Genomic DNA, 19,364 nt, shown 5'->3' with positions numbered 1-19,364 from the left:
CCAATTCGACGAATAATTGAAATTTCGCATTATACCGAGCGTTGACTGAAGAATATACGAGTTACTGACTGCGGAGCTGCAAAGCGGTGAAATCAGGAAGTCCCCTAGGCCGGATGTATTCGCTGCGATATACTTACTAGTTTCTCTGAACAATCCATGCTTATCTTTCTTTCACTTTTATTCTAACCTAAAAATCAGACTAAATATCTATCACATCCTGCACCGTGGAACCTGAAAAGCGTCGAAAGAATTCCACCATGGCAGAGGCTATGAGGCAAACTATCGTCGAAATGTTAAAGGGGATTGAGAGGTGTGTATAGCCCGTCACACTTTTTCAATTTGTACAATTCGCTCGCATCTGCAACATTGTGTATTACTCAACCTCAAAATGTCGTATTCAAAAAAGTAGTCTCTGGATGTTTTTGCGTTTTCAACTGGAGAAAATATCCGGTTACGCGATGCCGACATAGATAATGTTATAATGACATCGGTTGATTTCAGGTACAATCCCGACAATCTTTCCACCCTCGAGAAATACGTTGAAATTCAGTCGAGGGAAAACGCTTATGATCTCGAGGCAAATCTCGCTGTCTTGAAGTTGTATCAGTTGAATCCGCAACGCTTTAGTCAAGATATAACTTGCCAGATATTGCTGAAGGCTTTGACTAATTTTCCTCACACAGACTTCGTTCTTTGTAAATGTCTGCTGACTGAAAAAATCGTAAGTATTTCAGTTATTCTTCTGATTAATCACTCATAAATCAGGAGAATATCCTTTTACTTTACAGTCTTTATACCTTACCAATATTATCAAATATGTTATTCACCTTACTAACTTATCGAGACTAACTAATGGTTTCACGCTGGGAAATTCGTCGACCGACAATATTTCCGTGGTAAATTTGATTTTGACATCTGTATAAATCAATTGATCAATGCATGTGAAAGAAGTTTCGTATTATTGTCCAGTCTGCACTTAAAATTTTATATTGCGAGACAGAATCCGTTGCTAACTTCGCACAAGTCAATAAGTCCCACAACGTCTGTTATTCGCAAAATAGATATACCGAAAAGAGGCAAGAGGAAGACAGATTTGTGAAATTTTGAAATTGCAGATGCAAGAAGAACCAATCAACCAGATCATGTATTTGGGAGATATTTTGGAACAGTGTGATTTCCAACATTTTTGGGACAGAGTTTTGTCTATGCCAGAACTGTGCAATAGAATAGTTGGGTTTCAGGACTCCGTTCGCAAGTTTGTCTGCCATGTTGTAGGAATTACTTTCCAAACTATCGACAAAGGTCTACTCGCCCAGCTACTCGGTGGAGTCGACGGTATGTTCCTTTCATATATATATATACCATTTTAAAATAAAGCAAATGTGTCACAGCATTTTCAATTTTCTTTGTTATGGCAGGTAATATTTTTGGTAAAATTGCGATGAGCAATGAATCAAAAGTGACATATATTAGTCTAAAATTTTTCGAATCATTTCTTCATTTCAAACAATAAAAGATGCTAAGATCTGTACCATTATTCAATAAACCAAGAGGTATTATTGTAACTAGTATGCAATTTTTTAAAGATTCAATCTGGAATCTCAAATTTCATTCAAAATGAACAATCATGTAAATCTTACGATGTCTGATTTTGTTCAATAATTAAAAAAAAAATTGTAGTTTTTCAAAGAATTATTTAAATTGTATCCTTTTACCAGTCTAAGTTTACATACCATTATTATTCACATGTAGAGTTGAACAATTTTGTAATACAACTGCTTTACACGAATAAATACCAAAGTCGTCTATTCTCTCAAGGAATGCTGAACTGTTTAAATCAGCGACTCCTATGTTATTGCTGGTTGTAATATAACAATATTTTAATCATTTGTAACATTTGTATTTGTCAAAACTCATTAGATTCCACCTTGAAACACTGGGTCAAGAAATACGGATGGAAAGAAGAGTCTAAGAATGTGATTTTCATTGCAAATCAAGATGAAAACATCAAGACTAAAAATATCACAGAAAAAATCGACTTTGAAAATGTTGCTGGACTCATGGCCGCATGTCTGTAAGAGACATGTGGATTGTTTGTAATAAATTTGATATCAAATAAAATTCGACGTTGATATTCGTTATTGTTACCACTGCGTGAAACCTTAATTTCTATTTTCAAGCTCTTATGCTTGGAGAAAAAATGTTATCTGTGAATTATGGATAAAAGCTGGTTTTGAAAATTTTTTTAATTTTACATTCAATACTTGACAACATAAAGCCTTATCAAAACAGAATCACGCTTTGGGAAAGTAAAAACTTAACATGGATATTGCCTACTCGTGTAAATCTACGATGTGTATTCCACTTTAAGTGAAACTCTTAATTTAAGAGTCTTAAAGAATTACAATATAAACCTATTGTTGACAACTAATGGAATGATACACCATCTCCGACTTCGAATGATTATGATAAGAAATTAAATATTTTAATATATTAATGTGCGATTAGTCAATTTCATTTCAATAAGTTATTTAAAATCTTACTTAATGATTTTCATCTTAGATTGATCAATTTGATTGTAAATAAATATATAATTGAGAAATTTTATGGGCATCTACCAAAAATAGAGTACGTTTACCATTACTATGCACTCATTTATATTACTATTAAGATAGTAATAATACCAGTGTTACAATAAATACATTAAAACCGTCGTCTTGCTGTGAAAATTGACTAGATTGCATCTGTGAAAAGTTGGGTAATAATAAAAAATAAGAACCATACATAATGTATCAATTAGCAAATGTCACCTTCACATCGCAATATAGCTTATTTCGATATAAGTCATGGGATGAACAGTACAAAACATTTTGACTTGATATGTATCTGCTGCTAATTAAGTTCAACTTTCTCTCATGAATTTTCTCAGCAAATCGACGATCGGCAATTTGCTATGTTCGTGACAGTTGAATCATAATTGATCATTTCCAGATTACTGAAATCTGTCATTGCTGACGGAAGCAAAAGAATTTAATCTAAATTGCATTCAATTTCCGTTATCAGTATTAACTATGTATTTTTGTACGTAAGAAAACGTCATGCCCATTTAATTATGAAATCAATTTTCTTTGCAAAGTCGATCTATCTTTATTTGAATCTTGAAAGTAATTAACAAATGTATTCACATATTACGGACTTTGAAATGCTCAAAATCATGTGCTTAGGACAATAGTTGATTCAGTTTCGATCAGTGCAAGACATCCAACAGCAAGCATACCACTATAATTTGTTTTGGATGCTATTTACCAAATGAATTGTTCAAATTTGCATCCCACTATTATGGTCGATATTTTTGATAGGTTTTAGTCATAATTAGAAATGATAAACTAAGCTAACGACAAGTCTAAGAATACTTTATTAAAAGACTTGTAAATATTGCCACACCATGACTGAAATCAAGTTGGTATGCAGCCGTTGAGTGACTATTGGGCTTACAATTGTTAGATTTGATCAGTTTCAGCGACAAGCTGGTTCATTGCTGTCTAAGAAATTGATTTCAGGACATTTGGAACATGCATTTCTCCCTCAGGTTTATTAAACCTCTTAGACTTGATGGTCAATTAAATGAGCATCTTTACGGTACGAATAACGAGGGGGATTGTGACATGGAAGTAACCATAAAGCTGGATGACTCTTACCACAGACTTGTGCAAGAAGAGTTAATGTACGTGGGTTAGTTTTATTGGTATGCTGATGATGATGGCTTCCTTGAATTCTTTCTATAGCTGTCTCATCGCCTAAAATAGCTTGAAATTGGTCCACCAAAATTGCCACCACAAACATTCCAAATAACGCCGACTCCAGCACGAGTATGACGCAATGTAGGCTGAAATGAGAAACATCACAGTTTTGATTGAAAACAAGAGCTATATAAAAGCATATTGTGTTATACTCACATGCGACTTTGTTTTATTGCCACGTCAACACTGCATTCAGGACAATCAAAGACCCAAGAGAGGATGACCAGTGTTATAGCGTATAATGCTAGTATACCGACATAGACCAGAAATTGTATAAAATACTTCTGATTTCGTTCCCCCACACAGTTATTTATCCTTAAATAAATACAATCACATGTAAATGAGCCTCTATCACAATGTTTGAGAAATGATGATTAAATTTTTCACGCACATTTACCTAAATTCTAGTCAAACAGTCAAGGAAAAAGAAAGCAACAAGCTTAACACCTCTGAGGTTTCATCTATCATGTTGTGATCTATAATTAAAAATCTCACCACGGACAGTGATGATCCATTCTCCTGATACATCGTTTGCATATCCTGCAATGATGGGCTCTTGGTGGTCTGTAAGTTTCACAACGAGTACACACCGTCCAATCGTCTCTTTCATCAGATTCATCCCTGTTTCCACCTGTATGGATGTCTGAAAAGTCCATCCTTGTCTGTGGAAGAGGTACGAGACCAGGATCGCTGCAGACTGCCTTCAGATGGGACATCATCAGCAGTAAAACTATCGTATTGAATGTCACCACATGAAAAGGACCCCATAGGCTATAAACAGGAATACATTATGAAGACAATGTTCGAACTGTAATCCGTCTTGCGTTTAAATAATACACTTGCAAATTCCTTGCATGGAATGAAAGATATAACAAGTTGTGGAACAGGAATATTTTGCATTGAAAAATGTGCAAGTTATCAAATTAACTTTCGTTGCAATGAGTTTGCTTATATTTATTCGTTGTGGGAATAATGAGGTATCGATGACGTGTTGTGAAGAGTTTAAAATGCAAAACTGTCAGGCAATCGGTGACAGAGTGAGTCTCGGCGAGAACTAACCTGTCCTGCATTGTATGTAGAACAATCCATCGTACGACGACGTAGTCAGCATAAAACACAGCAATATACGTAACGATAATGCAAACAATACCGCAGGGATCCCTCACAAACATTTTTTACTTTCCTGGAAGTCACATTCTTTCTCCATACCTATTCGCTAAAGCTGCTGAGATGCTTCGTTGGACTTACATTCTGATTGTATATCTGACATTGGCTACTATAGACACGATATAATAAGAACAGGTGTGACAACGGAGAACACCGGACTGATTTACCGATAAAACGTCGATGGAATTTCGCACTGAATTTTTAAGAATTCCGCCAGGGTGCACTTCAATACCGGAAAAGAACATCAAACGCTATACCCAATGCTTAGAGCATATACAGTATATGCTCTAAGACCCAATGCTTGCATGTGGCTTTGCGCCGTGATTGGCTGAGCGCAGAGCGAGAGAGACAGAATATACTGATATTGCCTTCATCTATGGAGGGTAGAGGTAAAAAGCAGTATCTCGTATGGGTTTTCAACTGAAAAAGTATCTGCCAAAAACTATTTTCCCGTCACATTCTATACACGGCGATATTTCTTACCTCTACCCTTCACACCTTCATCTAAGCTGATTTTTAATCATCTGTGACGTCGAACGGCATTTCCCGACGATTACAGGTGCTAGGCATTAGATCTAGGGCGCTTTCTTTTTACTTCAATTTTCTGACACAAATTGAAACCAAGTCTTTTTCAATACTAAATATTGAAAGCTAGATTTTTTTGACAACTTGGAAGGATTTGAAACCTGTTTTATGAAAGCTGGTGAACGAAATATTCATATTCTTTGCTGATTTTATTACGAGATAGTAACATGGTTACTCGATGGAGGCAGTTAGAATTTGAATATTTATCAAATTAGTATGTTCGTAAGCTACGATGTTTTCTCTGAAGATTGAAAAATTAAAAATACTAACATTATAAGCAAAAGCTTAGATTAAAATTTTCCTCTTTGAATCGCTTGAAATTGACGCAAAAACGACTCAATTCATTCGATTTCGCTCTGCAGTTGCTTATTTCAATCAAATTATCATTTTCAACTATACCATTTTTTTTTCATCACGATTGTGTCATTAACTTGTATTTGACTTTACAACAGTGCATCTATATCGATTACGATTAACACATGCCAATATTGAATTGGATACTGTAAAAAAAATTAAATCTGTTTGGATCAATTTATATAAAACAGTCTTTCGTAGAAAATAAACCATCGTAAAATTGACGTTATGTTTGTTTCAGCTATAGTTTTATTTACTGTTATGCATCGTTTCAACCAGCTTATGTATGTACAGGTGACCTTGTTCACCTCTATGGGAATTTTACGGGTGGGCCTTTGTGTAGGCAACTGCATTGCCGATATAACGCTTACTTGTGTAAAGTTTTGATGGTTTAATAAAAATACGAGATAAAATAAATATTTAATAAGATAAGATGTGGACACAAGGTCGCAAAGCGCAAAGGATGTACCTCGGAGGCGATCCTGAAATCGCCACTCTGAGGACAGCGCGTGTCTCGCCCTCGCCTGACTAACTATACGAACAATTAGCTACTTCGCTACTGAAACTTATTATCATCTACCAAAATCCGCGTGCTCGCGGTTCTCAGATTATCTTAAGGGCCAAATGGCACCCGCCTGCACTCTGGTTGTAAGCGCTGAAACTCTAGAGAATAATCAAGAAGCTCTGAGCGCAGTAGGCGCGAACAGCAATTGAACGATTTAAAATATATGTTATTATTTCAAAGACGTTCGAAACGAAACACAGCGTTAGTTCATAATTTTATTATATTTTGTTTATGTTTTGTTATTAGAAATCATTGTTGTAAAATTAATAAAAAGTACCGATTTTTGGCTCATCAAACTCTTCAACAAAGCTGCATGTTTACTGAGAACTTAGACCAATTTCTGGCAGTTTTTGAGAATTTTTGGAAACTGGAGAATTTTTAGACAGTTTCGTCAAGCTCCGTTGCACATTTATTCCAATCATTTGTCAATTTTTAACACAGCTTCCATTTTATTACGGTTTTTTCTTTAATTATATGGTTTCATTACTACACAATCAATGTCTTTTTCTTTAATTATATGGTTTCATTACTACACAACCAATGTCTTTTTCTTTAATTATATGGTTTCATTACTACACAACCCATGTCGAACATGTAAGGTGTGCAAAGTTTAGAGCTGTTTGCTACTTTCTGATAGTCATTCCGCAGATATTTTAGCCGCGGCTAAAATTAATTATGACACAAATTATGCACAATTATAAAAATCAAAAATATTTATTCAAGTTTTTATGATACAGTGTATATACAGTTCCTAAGGTCTAAGCCTAATTCTATTGCTACCGGACGCTTCTCAGTCTTGTTTTCAGAAAACAAACTATCCCCTAATCTTCTGCTCCATGTAAGTGAAAAAAGGAAGGAAAATTCATGTCAAAATGGAATATTGGGAAAATTAAGTGGTGAACACAAAATCTGAATTAAAATAAAACTTCAACGCTATGTCAGCATTGTATTCATTGACATGACCTTGTAGTTCCATGGATGAAACAAAACTGTACATATCACATTTAACTAGTTTTAGATACTACGTTAAACTTAAAAGCTTTCTTTTAATACAGAAGTTGTGATTGTATTTAATTTCCTACTACAACTGCAAGTCGTCAAAAAGTTTCTCCGAGTTGGTTTAGAAGATTAACAATTTAATTACCGAGAAACCTCGTAGTTCAATTTAGCGATTTGCTATGTAGTTGTATTAATAATTTTTCCCACTGAACTTTTTTCACGAATTTCTTCATAATAATAAAGTTAAATTAAGCATGATATGGTGCATAAATCAAATTATCAACTGTTTTGTTATTAGCATAAATATTATTGACAATAGAAATTTGGTTGTATGGAAATACTGATAGTGGATATATACTTAATGGATATAATAATATTCCAGGGGAAATGCTGCCGCAACATAAATTCACTATTGTACAAAATAAAAAGAATATGCACGCTGCAATAGTTACTGCTAAAATATATTTCGAAAATTTAGCACCTATACCAAGGATAAGTAAAACATTTCCGTTATGATATAGGAGATTACATCAAGATCAGATTAGACATGTGAAACTGATGATATTGTTGACAAGTTTGTACTAATGCTCAAGACAAGTAATCTGTACTTTAAGAAACGTGATTCAGAAAAATATACCTATGATTAGTTGTACTGATGGATCCTCGAGATGCATGAGACTGGGCAATCGTTACTGGTCGCAAACTCTTTTATGTGCGATTTGAAAGAATCGATAAACTTTTAAGATCTTGCTTCAGGTCTTTCACTATTACTTTGGGATTTATGTTCATCAACTGACCAAGTGTCGTACAATTTACCTTCATCTGATGTCCACCTACCGACATGTATGTACTTAGACTAGCTAAGCTGATCGGTGGGCTGGTGACGCGATAGTAAGAAAATCCAGCAGGACTTCTCATTGGACTTTTATCTCTGTTTGGAGAGCTCGCTCCTAAACGGTCTCTGCTTGAACTAACCATAAAGCTTGACGAATGCCTTGTTAACGTATTAGTAGATTTTCGCGCAACACATCGCATTTTGTTAGGCAAAAACTGGACACGGGACGGTGGCTTTGCTGTTGACTTCTTAGCAACAGCATGTTTCTTAGACTCAGTTCCGACTTTCGTTTCTCTGGTCACAGTCGTACTCGTGATCGATTGCTTGGGTTTACTCCATTTGACTTTGGCCATCATGCTCGTAACGAGTGAATCATAATTGGATATACTGTCTATTTTCAATTCCAACCCTGGATGAAACTCAGCATTGTGCACTGCTACCAGGTTTTGGCTGGAAAATGCTGCGTTGCAATATTTACACGTTAAAAAGTTTACATGCTTCACAACGTGTTTTTTCATACCCCCAATGGATACGGAGGTGAAGGAGCACTCGGGGCAACTGTACCCCCTGTGTTGCTCTTCGCATTCCTGTTTCTTAAAATGCAATGGCAAATGCGAGTGGAACATGTCCTGGTGATGATTCATTTTGTCCTCTGTTTCGCAAAATTCATTGCACCACTGGCAAGTCCAACCTTCCTCTGCCATGTCATCTAGTTTGATAAACCGTGGCGGTAGATGACTGTGTTTCCGACGCGTATGGACCCTCAGTGTTGCTTTGCCTCCCTTCTTGTCACAATAGCCGCATTGTAAAAGATTTTCAGGTGTGGATTGCAGCGGCATGCGCATCATTTTGTACTTGAACGGTAAACCAGTTTTCCATTTTGGAGGATCATTTTCATCTTTTCGTTCCTTATGTATCATTTTCCAGTGACTTTTAACAGTATCTAGTGAACTACTATGCAAGCTACAGTAAAAACAGCAAAAGATAAGTTTTTCCGATGTCTCGCCAGCTAAAGGAACTTGTTCTTCTTCAACGTCGTCACTGTATTCTTCGATGCTTCTCTTTTTTTCTTCACTCAGAGTCGGGCTTCGATTGGATGGGCCAGCTGTTGAGAGTTCTTCAACTTTAAATGGTGCATGTGGGTGACTGACTTTCCAATGCTGCCGAACGTCGGTATCAGCAGATCCGCTAAATGCACAATGGCCACATTTTATAGTACTTTTATTTGCGTGCATACGCATGTGAGCTTTAAAACCAGTTAAATTCAGTGCACTGAAACCACACAAATCGCATACGTCGCGACAAGCGGCCCTATCTGTATCATCCTTTGATTTGTTCAGATCTTCCGCGCTTGATTGACGTTTGCGTTTTTTCGTTTTGCCGGAACAAACCAAGCCATATTCCTTTTCCCAAAACTCTTTAGTTAATTCTGGACCCCCAGCAGCAGGATTAGGAATAATTTTTACTGATAAATCAGGATGCTTGGCAGTAATGTGTTGGCGCATCAACACTTCAGAATTGGTACTTCTATCGCAATATGGACAAAGGAAATTCAGACGTTTTAGATGAGCCACTTGTACGTGTAGTTTGAATCCTCGTAGCCTGGCAAACCTCATGTTACAATGTTTGCACAACAGAGGTTTTTCTGCATCTTTGATCTCTCGAGCTGTAACATTAAAAAAAATTTTAATATTATTTATTTGTCAATTGTTGCCTCACTTGTTCGAAACTAATGATTAATTCACTTGTCTACTTAATATTCCAGGGTTTCCAACATTTTTTGCGCAGTAATTCTCATCAAAAGAAGATAAGAGAGTCAAGATGTTGGAACATATTCCTAGTTTCTAATAGTCGTTGAAAATATCAGATTGGAAGTTTGATGATATTAGCACAAAATAGAGCAAATTTGTGATATTGGAATTAAAAAAAAAAAAAAAAATAGTACCTACTTTCATATGGTGTGCGGTTACGCAAGGAACATCACACACAGTGTAATCAGTTGTAATCAGTGTGATAAATATCATTTTCCCTCTTCCCTTATATATGATGTTACTTGTTACTTTTATACCAAACATTTTGCTCATAACGCAATGTGGTAAGCATTAAATTATCTAACATCAAAATAATAGTAATAATAATCCTTACATTTGGTGGATATTGTTTTTTCCTCTTGTATTTCAGCTTCTTCTAAATTATCATCTTTCAGATCAATGACAAGATCGTTGTTGTCTCTACTATCCTCATCGTCGATATCTGCCTCCATATTGGCATTAATGGAACTGTCTTGCAATTTACTAATAGCATGTGTCAAGTCAAAAGTTTTCGAAGTGTCGTCAGTTTCTTTTATTACTGTTTGTACAGAGGGATTAATTTCTTTCGCAGACTTCTTGAACTGTCTACATACTTGTGTAGGCCCGGATGGAGTAAGTTTATCGACGTTTACTTTTGAACTAGTTTTTTTTGTTAATCCTTTAATAATACTTGTCTGTCTTTGCAATAAAGTTGTTACCTGGAAAGTATAAATTATGACGTATTGATAAATATTTCTAACAAGCTGCTGTAAAAGGATTTAGTCAGGATCTCCTCGCGATATGCATTGAAATATAGAATTTTTTTTCATAATTTTTGAATGATCTATCAATAAACTTTTTCATTTTGAACGTAACTTTCCTAAGAAATTGTGAGTATACAAAGAAAAAAAAAGACGGGCTACAAGTAACTTTTACACTCACCCACTCCTCAATCGAATTATCGGGAGTAAGCATTTCATGAGCTGGCTCTTCGCCAGGATGTTGTTTAGTAAAATGTTTCACTAACGTATGACGATTCACAGATAAAAATCCACAAGCTCTGCAATGCCACCTGTAAGAATTACGTTATGTTGAAGACTCTTCATTTCCATCAGCATTGTTCAATACTTTATATTGTAAATTGATTTATTAGTTGGATAACAAGATATTTAATGTTACTTACTTTTTGTACTTCAATTCTCGGTAGAGATGATCCCTTAAATCATGCTTATATCTCGTCTCAAAATATTCGCAGAGTGTGCACACGTACAAAGTGCCATTAGGTTTTCCGTAAGGGCCAAACTGTCCCATTTCAGAGTCGCTTAATTCGCTAAAGTCTTCAGAAATGCTAGTGTCAGTCACCGGATTTTCCAAGGTCTCGTGTAGTTTATCATCTTCAGTTTTATCTAACAATCGTAATTTATCCACAGCACGAATCTTGCTCACTCGTTCGTTAATTGGGCTATTTGGTTCAGTTCCTTTCTTTATTTCAGTGGTTTTGACTGTCATTATTTTTACTTTTTCATCGCTAGATTTTCCTACTTCACCGGGCGTCGTTTTACTGGGTTTAAACTTTGCCTGTTTGCCTGTAACATCGCTTCCTTCGCTCTTACGCTTGGTACCTTTGATAGGAGAATCAGTTGCAGCTGCAGCTTCTTCTTCCTCTAGAAGAATACCACGGATGTGTCTTATTCTGGGCATGTCGCGCCTCCACAGCGGTGTTGTGTCAAATGGTTCGTCAGTTGAGCCTTGATCTGTCATCTCCCCGATTTTTTTCAGACTACCTTTAATTTTCTGGTAGGTCATATCATATTTTATTTGAGGCTCTTCGGGATGTCTCGAAATAAAGTGTTGTTCAATATTAATTTTCCCAGTTGTCTTGTAACTGCACTCCCTGCATTTAAACTGAGACCGTTCTTCATGTTCTGTCGACGCGTGTGAAATCATCTCATTTTTATACATGCACTTGTAATCGCACAAGTTGCACTTCCAGTGGTTACCGTCGCGATCTGGACCTTCATCTTCTATTTCATCCTGTATGTTTTGCGTAGTTTCAATGCTTTCCGGTTCTCTGATTACTTTCACGAATGGCCGTTTATCCCCGTGCTTGTCTGTAAGATGTCTCTCCACGACATGCCTGTTTACAAATTTGAAACTATTACACAACATAAAATTTGATTATTCAGAATTCAAAGTTGTTGAAACATCTGACAAATTTATCTGTGTCTGGAGGGATTGAGATAGGTTTCCAAGGACCCATGTAGCGAAATATACGTCAGCAAGACGTTTGTAATAACATGCCATTTGCGTCAAGTGATCTTCAGAGATAATAACCTGACAATCCACAATATAAATTTGACATATATTTCTTTGCGAAACATCCAGATAAGCAAGCATGAACTGAGTCAAATTTGCCACACAGTACAAACCTGTGATAATGGTGGTGATTACAATGAGAGCATTTATATAATCTAGTGTCGTGCATTTTCAAGTGAATCCCCATCTTGTCTATCCCTATGTTTTGGGTCTCTTGTCCCGGCTGGGGTGATGAGCAGTGAGGGCAGCGGAAATATGGTTCGTCTGAATGTAGGGCTTTGAGATGACAGCGTAACATCGTGTCGTCAACTGTCAGGTAATTGCATTCGGCAACACCGCACACATATCTAGGGTGAAATTTAAATTTAGGTAATCGTGGTGACGCCGACATGCATTCGAATTTCAACAGTCCTGGCAAATAGCTACTTTAGACGTAATACTGGGAAAACACCTTACTCCAAAAATGCCGCTTTTCCAGTTAAACGGAGCATTTATCAAAGTGCGACTTCTTGTAGATTCTTAGTGTAACAAGATCCCTCCAAAGCAGACCGTGGAAAAAACCTTGCGGTGCACATGCCAGAACTAATACTGCAATATCAATTTCGATAATGGCAGTGAAGAAACATACCTTTTGTGTTCTGGTACAAATTGAGGCAAAGATGCATCATCGGTGTTCTCTTTGCTCACGTCACGAGATTTGTTGCCCATTCGCCCGTTTTGATGAGAACTGCTAGCCAAGTTGACCATCTTGTCAAACATTCTTTCCTTCTTGTCCAAACATGGCACTGGATTCACAGGACCAGATTCAGGTACACTTTCATCCTTAGCATGAAGTTGCAGATGTCGAATCATGTTTGTTCTTACTTTGGTTTTGTATGGACAAACTGCGCACATCACTTCTCGATTATAAATAGCTTGGCGCGGCAGAGACTCTATTTCATCAGGACTGAAGGATAGTTTTTCAACATCTATGGATTTCTCATTTTCCTTATCCGACACTTTTGTGGGTGTTCGTTTTTTCCCCCTTCCTCTCTCTATCGCTCCACGCTGAAATATAATGACACGTATTTTACAATCAAATGTATTTTTCAAACACGAATTAACAAACTCTTGGATTACATTCATACTAACTATTGGCTGAACCACAAAGAGGCCATCGGTTGATGGGTTCTTGGGGTCTGCAGGCACTAATTTGTTAGAAGCGAATTTATGTTTAGACTTCATGTGAGACATAGCTTGATAAGGCAATGTGCACCTCATTGGACACAATGAGCATCCAAAGCGTTTGAGGCCGTGTGTCTTCAAATGTTCCAGCAAAAATCCCACTTTAACAAAACGTTTCTTACAGTGAGCACAAATTAGGGATTTAATGTCGTTGTCGGCTGTGCAACTTGATAGGTGGCATTTCAACAGCTCTGGTGTATCCGAATTGAAACTACAATTATAGTTTCCACATTTGTACAAGTCAGTGCCGGTAAACCCTGTATCTTTTATATCATCTAAAGTAAGCAGTTGCCTAACTGCGTTGGAAGTTGTTTCAAAGTTGGTATTCGAAATAACGTTCAGATTTGCATCGCTGCTATTGCTTGCCGTAACAGATTGTGTTTCCTCAGTTTTATGGCTAGTTGTTGCAGTACTCATTGATATCTGAGAATTTGTTTCAGCATTCTCAGTCATTTTGATTTCGGGTGTGCTGGATTTTGTTACAGTCTGTGTGCTGTCTTCCAATATTTCTATATCGCTATCATCTGAGAGTTCTGCTTTCTTTCCAGTTGAATCTACAGCTATTAGTGGTGAATCAGAATATCCGTCATTCGGGAAATTCTTCAAGCTGTCAGACCCTTCGACACCCTTATCTCCAACTAATTGTTCGACGGAATTTGAATATTTGTTCAAACTCAATGGATCTGCAGCATTTTCAACAGCTAATAGTGTTTTTCTATAATCAGAATCCTGAAGTGACTTTTGCAAGTTACCAACATCTGAACGGCCGTCGCTGTTATTATCGGCAGAATATTCAAATGATAAACAAGGTTTGAGCCTGTACTCCTGGGATTCCCTTAAGGACGGATTGCCGATTGATTTCTCAACGTGTAATTTATCTGGTAGAAGTTCTATATCTAGCGGTACACAATACTCGTTCGAGTCGTCTACCTCAGGAATAGATATCCTATTGTCAAGACTTTCATCCTCATTGGAGTGCTGTATAGTGTAACGTGACATAGCTAGTGTTCCTGCAGCGTTATTCTGGGTTTCACCACTCTCAGAAATTTCAGAAAACAGATTTCTCTTTAATAAGCTTATTTTGCCACCTTTGTCTGGGCTGCTTAGGAATATCTCGTTCGGCGATGTGCCACTGGAATTTTTTGAAGTACTTGGGTCATTGTATTGAGATTGAGGTTTTGCGAGTTGCCAACATTCCTCAGGGATTTCTTTAATGTTGGTAACAAGATCTGTAAACTTGAAATCGTCTTCGACGTTTTTTACAGTCAATTGATCGATCACATTCTGTTCCTTTGATACCTGTTGAGAATAGAAAACAGACTTATTTTACAAAATCCAACGAATCTTTACTTGTCGCAATAGCAAATATTACCAAGATTTGGTGATAATCTTAAGCTTAAGTTAACAAATGTCCGCGATTATGATTCTTACATTTTTTTAAATCAATTTACCTGTGGCATAAGGTTTCTTTCAATAACATGTGGTGGTAGATTACAGTGAACGTTGCTAAGATGATTATGTAGCTCCCACAACATGTCAGACCCATTGACACAGTACATGCATTGATATTTGTATATTCCATGGATTTTGTAGTGCTGTGGAATACGAATATTAGGTAAAATAGATAATAACAGTTGAAAATAACAGTAAGTAAATGACTCAGCATGTCATCAGAAAATCTTACCGACACAAGCTGCTCTGGTTTCAAACTTGTTTGAGCACACAAGTGGCACTTGTATATCGAGAGTAGTGGACCATGTTTTGTTTTCAAATGTGAAACAAACTTCTCGGGAATGTAAAAACTCTTCCAACATTCTGCAATTCGAAATTATCACTTAAGTGCTGTCTATTCTAAAGAAAGAATATTTGATACTTGGGTGCTTTCTAGGTATTTCTGCAAGTTGCATATAAACTATAAATAGGATAATTCACCTTGTTGGCATATGAATGGTTTTACACACTCGTTACGATCCATACGTTCATCAGGAATTTTATCGTGAATTGCCTTGCCTTGCAACACAGTTATAACCTGACCTGGATGACTGACGGCCTGAAAACCACATCAAGTTGTAAGTCAATATAGTGAATGATGTACACCTATCTCTATGGGTAACTTCTAATAATACGACATCGTACCTGATGTAGCTCTACATAAGATTGAGTTACAGCTCTGTAGAAGCAAAATCTGCATTGATATCGGCAGTGTGCATGTCGATTCATCAAGTGCGTTTCCATTGCCTCCCAATCATCTAAAACTGTGCAACAATAAGCGCAGTTTTGACATCCAAAAGGTCGTGGCGCCTTTTCTTTGATACAGACACTCTCATGTTCGTTGCAATGCTTTTTGAAATACTCTAACGAGCTTGTTGTATAACTGCAGTCACGTGCCATACACTTGAACATGTGACACAATTTCGCAGGAGTCAACATCAACTGATAAGCTTCTGGTGATTTAAGTTTTATAGCAATTGATTGCGCAACGCATTCCTTGTGCTTGAGCAATGTTGCTGTTCTTGTGAGCTTGATTATTTTGTAATTTGGTTTCGCAGGGAGTTGAACACTTCCAGCTGGTTTTACTTGTGTGGCTATTGTGGCTGTGCCAGTTGTTTTCACAATTTTTGGCATAAAAACCGACTTCTTTAGGTGCGTACCGGTTTGAAGTTTTGAAGTGGATTGTACTGGCACAATATTGGCTACGACTTGCTTGTTCGAAGTTTGAGATGTAGATGGGAGACTTTTCAGGGGAATTATTTTTAAGGGTTCTCCAGTGTTGCTCATACTGCTCATAAGCCGTTGATTTAAAACAGATCTATTTCCCACTTTCTGTAGAATAATTGGGCTCTTCTTTAATATTGATATCCGAGGTTTCACGGGCGACGTTTCAACAGCTTTTCTTATATCGCTGATCTGAATAAAACATAGAAATGAAGATTTTAGCTGACTAAAACAATTTCGACAATATAAATTATGTACAACTAATAAGCGGCAAGGCTTCAACAGCTATTGAGCAGTCTATTTCACTGAATATTGTGCATAGCAGTTTCAACTTCTAGTTATTCGCCAAACAATGTGCGTGGAAAAATAATTGAGATTAAAAACAATTTGATATTACAAACGTGATATTGCAGGGATAACTTACTATAGAACTTTCATCCTCTGCATCATCCCCCATTGGGGCAAGGCTGACAACATTTTCTATTCTTAAAAACGAGCATTCTTCTTCTGTGTCTGTCTGCAGAACATCCGCTCCCAAGTCTGAAGCACTTCCTTCTGGTGTGAAACATTGTGGGATTATGAAACGGTATCATAAAATACACAGAAAAATTGACGTAATATATTCATAGTGCTATTCATACAAAAAAATTAATTTGGCTGTAAAAAAATTCTATAACAATGGACTTTTATATTCGTACCAGTGCTGGATAATTGATTTTCTTCCTGAGGTTCGACTGGATTTGAAGGCACTGAAAGTTTGTCACCGCTCAGCCGTCGTATCCTAATCAAAGTCTTTGGTGGGTTCGAGTCATCTGACTGTTCGAGTCTGGCTTCTTTAGGCTTGGTAAACTGGTTATTCCACAATTGTTTAATACTGGATAATGGTACAACATCAGGTGCTTCGGGAATAATTTTTTCATCATCCGCCTGATCAACGTTCATCTGCTCATCATCTATAGCTTGACTAGACATACCAGTCTTTGCACTCTGTAGCTGAGCTGCAAGTCTCTGGATTGTTATGGCCATGAGACCTCTAGCAGAAGCATTATTATCAGTTGCAGTTTCCTTCAGTAACGAGTTGACATCTTGGGGTATTTGATTCTCTGACTGTTCGTTACTGGAATCTGACTCAAAATGTTCAAATGTATTTGTCATTTCGACGTCACTTGTCTCTGTATCACTGCCAAAATTTGGCAACGTATCGTCAAAGGATACCAGCGGATCTTTTGGCTTTGATTCTGAATTGTTTGAATCATTCGAGTTGTCTTGAAGACCCAAGCCTTTTTCGCAATTTGTTGAGATGTTCAAATTTGAATCAGGTACAAGCGTTATTTGATTAAAGGAATTTTCATCTATATTCAACTGAGACGGTTCCTTATCACGAAGATTTTCTTCCACATTTGATTGAGATAAATTTATATCCGAGCTTGGCTGAGATTTGTGTGGCAAATTTATAGGTGGATCGTTGCTGTTACTCACTACTGCATTTGGTTCCTTATCTACTTGAGAATTTGTGTCCATTTTGACTTTCAGCTTATCGATTATTGACAGAGATTTCTTTAATCCATCTTTGTTAACTTTGATCCCAATATTTTCTACAATCTCTTGCATCTTTTTTTTCCTCTCTAATTGAATCTCATGCTCTTTAATTGCTACTTCTGGCGGACATACAAAGACACTCAAGTTTCCACCAACAATTGATGTTTCGTTTTCTTGTTGTGGCAAAACAGATGTGTTTTCTGTACTTTCCTTAATTGCAATTTTTTCAACAGCTAATGCTTTCTCATCTGTTGAGTTATCCACTGCTTTTTTACTATTGTCAGCATCAGTTGGAACTTGCACGAAACTACTTTCTTCAGTAACTTTTATTTCAGCATTTACATCAGCTGTGGCAACTTTTTTTGGGCCATCAGTATCTTTTATCGGAACTTGTTGTATGTCCATTGCATTCTCAATAATTTCTATAATTTCATCTGTCTGGTCTAACACGTCTGTGACTGTCATATTGATTTTTTCAGCATCTGATACATTATCATTTCCCCCTATATTGTCCTTGTGCGTTACAGTGGAGTCAATCTTGGTACTAGATACTGCATTAACTCTTTTTGACATATTTATTTCAACAATTTTTGCAGTGGAATTGGAACGATGCTTTACAACTAAATGCTTTTCAATGTTGCACTTTTTTAATTGTACAAAATTGCATAGAGAACAAATGTAACCGTGTACGGCATCTTCCTTGGGTATACTATCTTCAATGATCGCCACCGAAACATTGTCCGCAAATTTACGACACACCTTATAGTAATGGGATTTAAGAGAGGATTTGGCAACAGTTTGGTATGGGCAGCTGACACATTTAAATCTATATTCTCCTGTGTGAGTAGTACAATGTTCGTAAAACGCTTCTTTTGCAAGTTCCTTCGTATCCGTTGTAGAAAAAAGGCAGAATCTACAATTATACTCAAACTTTCCATTGCCACACGACTTTGGGCCAGCTCTTCTCATATCACTGTTACTCGATTCTTCAATTGCTACTTTTGCATCGGATTGCGGAAGTCTTGAAATCAGAACTTCATCTTCATGATGATTTAATTTATAATGATGAACAATATTTTTACCTGTAAATGTGCACAACATACACTTATATCTCTCTTGACCTGTCCATGCATGCTCGAGTAATTTTTCAGCCTCCGAAGCACTTAGATCCTCAAACGTGTTGACTTGGTCAATCCCATATGCTTCATTATCGGTGGTATGTTCCATCTCGGCTGGTTCACCGCCATCTTTGCATTGTTTTATATCTGGAACATTCATGTTTTTGCACCTTTGTACTTCAGAATTCGAGTTGACAGAGTCTGTGCCTGGCACAGTTTGTTGAAAGGTAGCTTCGTCATTTCCCAAAGCATCATTGTTTCGAGATAGATTTGGGCTTCCTGGTTCTTGCAACGAGTCAAGAGATTCGACAATATTCAAAGTTTTATCATTAAGATCAGCTTGGATACTTGAAATAT

The 19,364-nt window shown here is 36.8% G+C and overlaps 3 protein-coding genes across 6 annotated transcripts in view; 1 reads left to right on the top strand and 2 right to left on the bottom strand.

Annotated features, from left to right (window-relative positions):
- Positions 1-155: 155 nt before the first annotated feature.
- Positions 156-2,121, top strand: LOC124404160 (eukaryotic translation initiation factor 3 subunit K). The gene is made up of 4 exons (XM_046878086.1): positions 156-310; positions 502-721; positions 1,116-1,335; positions 1,921-2,121. The coding sequence occupies exons 1-4, from the start codon at positions 258-260 to the stop codon at positions 2,076-2,078; spliced, it is 651 nt and encodes a 216-aa protein (XP_046734042.1). The 5' UTR covers positions 156-257; the 3' UTR covers positions 2,079-2,121.
- LOC124404159 (palmitoyltransferase ZDHHC3-A) lies at positions 1,986-5,203 on the bottom strand. The gene is made up of 5 exons (XM_046878085.1): positions 4,860-5,203; positions 4,296-4,571; positions 3,957-4,115; positions 2,711-3,886; positions 1,986-2,643 (listed from the first exon to the last, which is right to left on the bottom strand). Exons 1-4 carry the CDS (start codon positions 4,970-4,972, stop codon positions 3,604-3,606), a joined length of 831 nt encoding a protein of 276 aa, XP_046734041.1. The 5' UTR covers positions 4,973-5,203; the 3' UTR covers positions 1,986-2,643; positions 2,711-3,603.
- Positions 5,204-7,846: 2,643 nt separating this feature from the next.
- LOC124404071 overlaps positions 7,847-19,364 on the bottom strand; it is a 24,436-nt gene continuing 12,918 nt past the window's right edge. For 2 of the 4 annotated variants that reach the window (XM_046877902.1, XM_046877900.1), the window contains 13 exons: positions 17,049-19,349; positions 16,775-16,905; positions 15,772-16,542; positions 15,568-15,685; positions 15,320-15,450; positions 15,087-15,230; positions 13,543-14,934; positions 13,040-13,458; positions 12,525-12,758; positions 11,279-12,232; positions 11,038-11,167; positions 10,451-10,814; positions 7,847-9,971 (listed from right to left, as the gene is read on the bottom strand). In XM_046877902.1, coding sequence (XP_046733858.1) covers positions 8,179-9,971; positions 10,451-10,814; positions 11,038-11,167; positions 11,279-12,232; positions 12,525-12,758; positions 13,040-13,458; positions 13,543-14,934; positions 15,087-15,230; positions 15,320-15,450; positions 15,568-15,685; positions 15,772-16,542; positions 16,775-16,905; positions 17,049-19,349 — 8,882 coding nt within the window. In that variant the 3' untranslated portion in view covers positions 7,847-8,178. The remainder of the gene's footprint in view (positions 9,972-10,450; positions 10,815-11,037; positions 11,168-11,278; positions 12,233-12,524; positions 12,759-13,039; positions 13,459-13,542; positions 14,935-15,086; positions 15,231-15,319; positions 15,451-15,567; positions 15,686-15,771; positions 16,543-16,774; positions 16,906-17,048; positions 19,350-19,364) is intronic. The other 2 variants (XM_046877903.1, XM_046877901.1) reach the window with 2 other exon arrangements.

The sequence above is a fragment of the Diprion similis genome, chromosome 3 (genome assembly GCF_021155765.1).
Source record: "Diprion similis isolate iyDipSimi1 chromosome 3, iyDipSimi1.1, whole genome shotgun sequence".
Classification (NCBI taxonomy): Eukaryota; Metazoa; Arthropoda; class Insecta; order Hymenoptera; family Diprionidae; genus Diprion; species Diprion similis.
The sequence above is the reverse complement of the archived record's forward strand: the minus strand, read 5'-3'. Positions and strand labels throughout refer to the sequence as shown.

What these genes read in the sequence shown, in the direction of transcription:
- LOC124404159 (XM_046878085.1), bottom strand. Translation starts at nt 4,972, where the DNA reads ATGTTTGTGAGGGATCCCTGCGGTATTGTTTGCATTATCGTTACGTAT. An exon ending in ATGGATCATCACTGTCCGTG is followed by an intron (nt 4,116 to 4,295) that starts GTGAGATTTTTA and finishes TATTTATTTAAG; the next exon opens with GATAAATAACTGTGTGGGGG. An exon ending in GCAATAAAACAAAGTCGCAT is followed by an intron (nt 3,887 to 3,956) that starts GTGAGTATAACA and finishes TTCTCATTTCAG; the next exon opens with CCTACATTGCGTCATACTCG.
- LOC124404160 (XM_046878086.1), top strand. Translation starts at nt 258, where the DNA reads ATGGCAGAGGCTATGAGGCAAACTATCGTCGAAATGTTAAAGGGGATT. An exon ending in ATGTTAAAGGGGATTGAGAG is followed by an intron (nt 311 to 501) that starts GTGTGTATAGCC and finishes GGTTGATTTCAG; the next exon opens with GTACAATCCCGACAATCTTT. An exon ending in GCTACTCGGTGGAGTCGACG is followed by an intron (nt 1,336 to 1,920) that starts GTATGTTCCTTT and finishes AAAACTCATTAG; the next exon opens with ATTCCACCTTGAAACACTGG.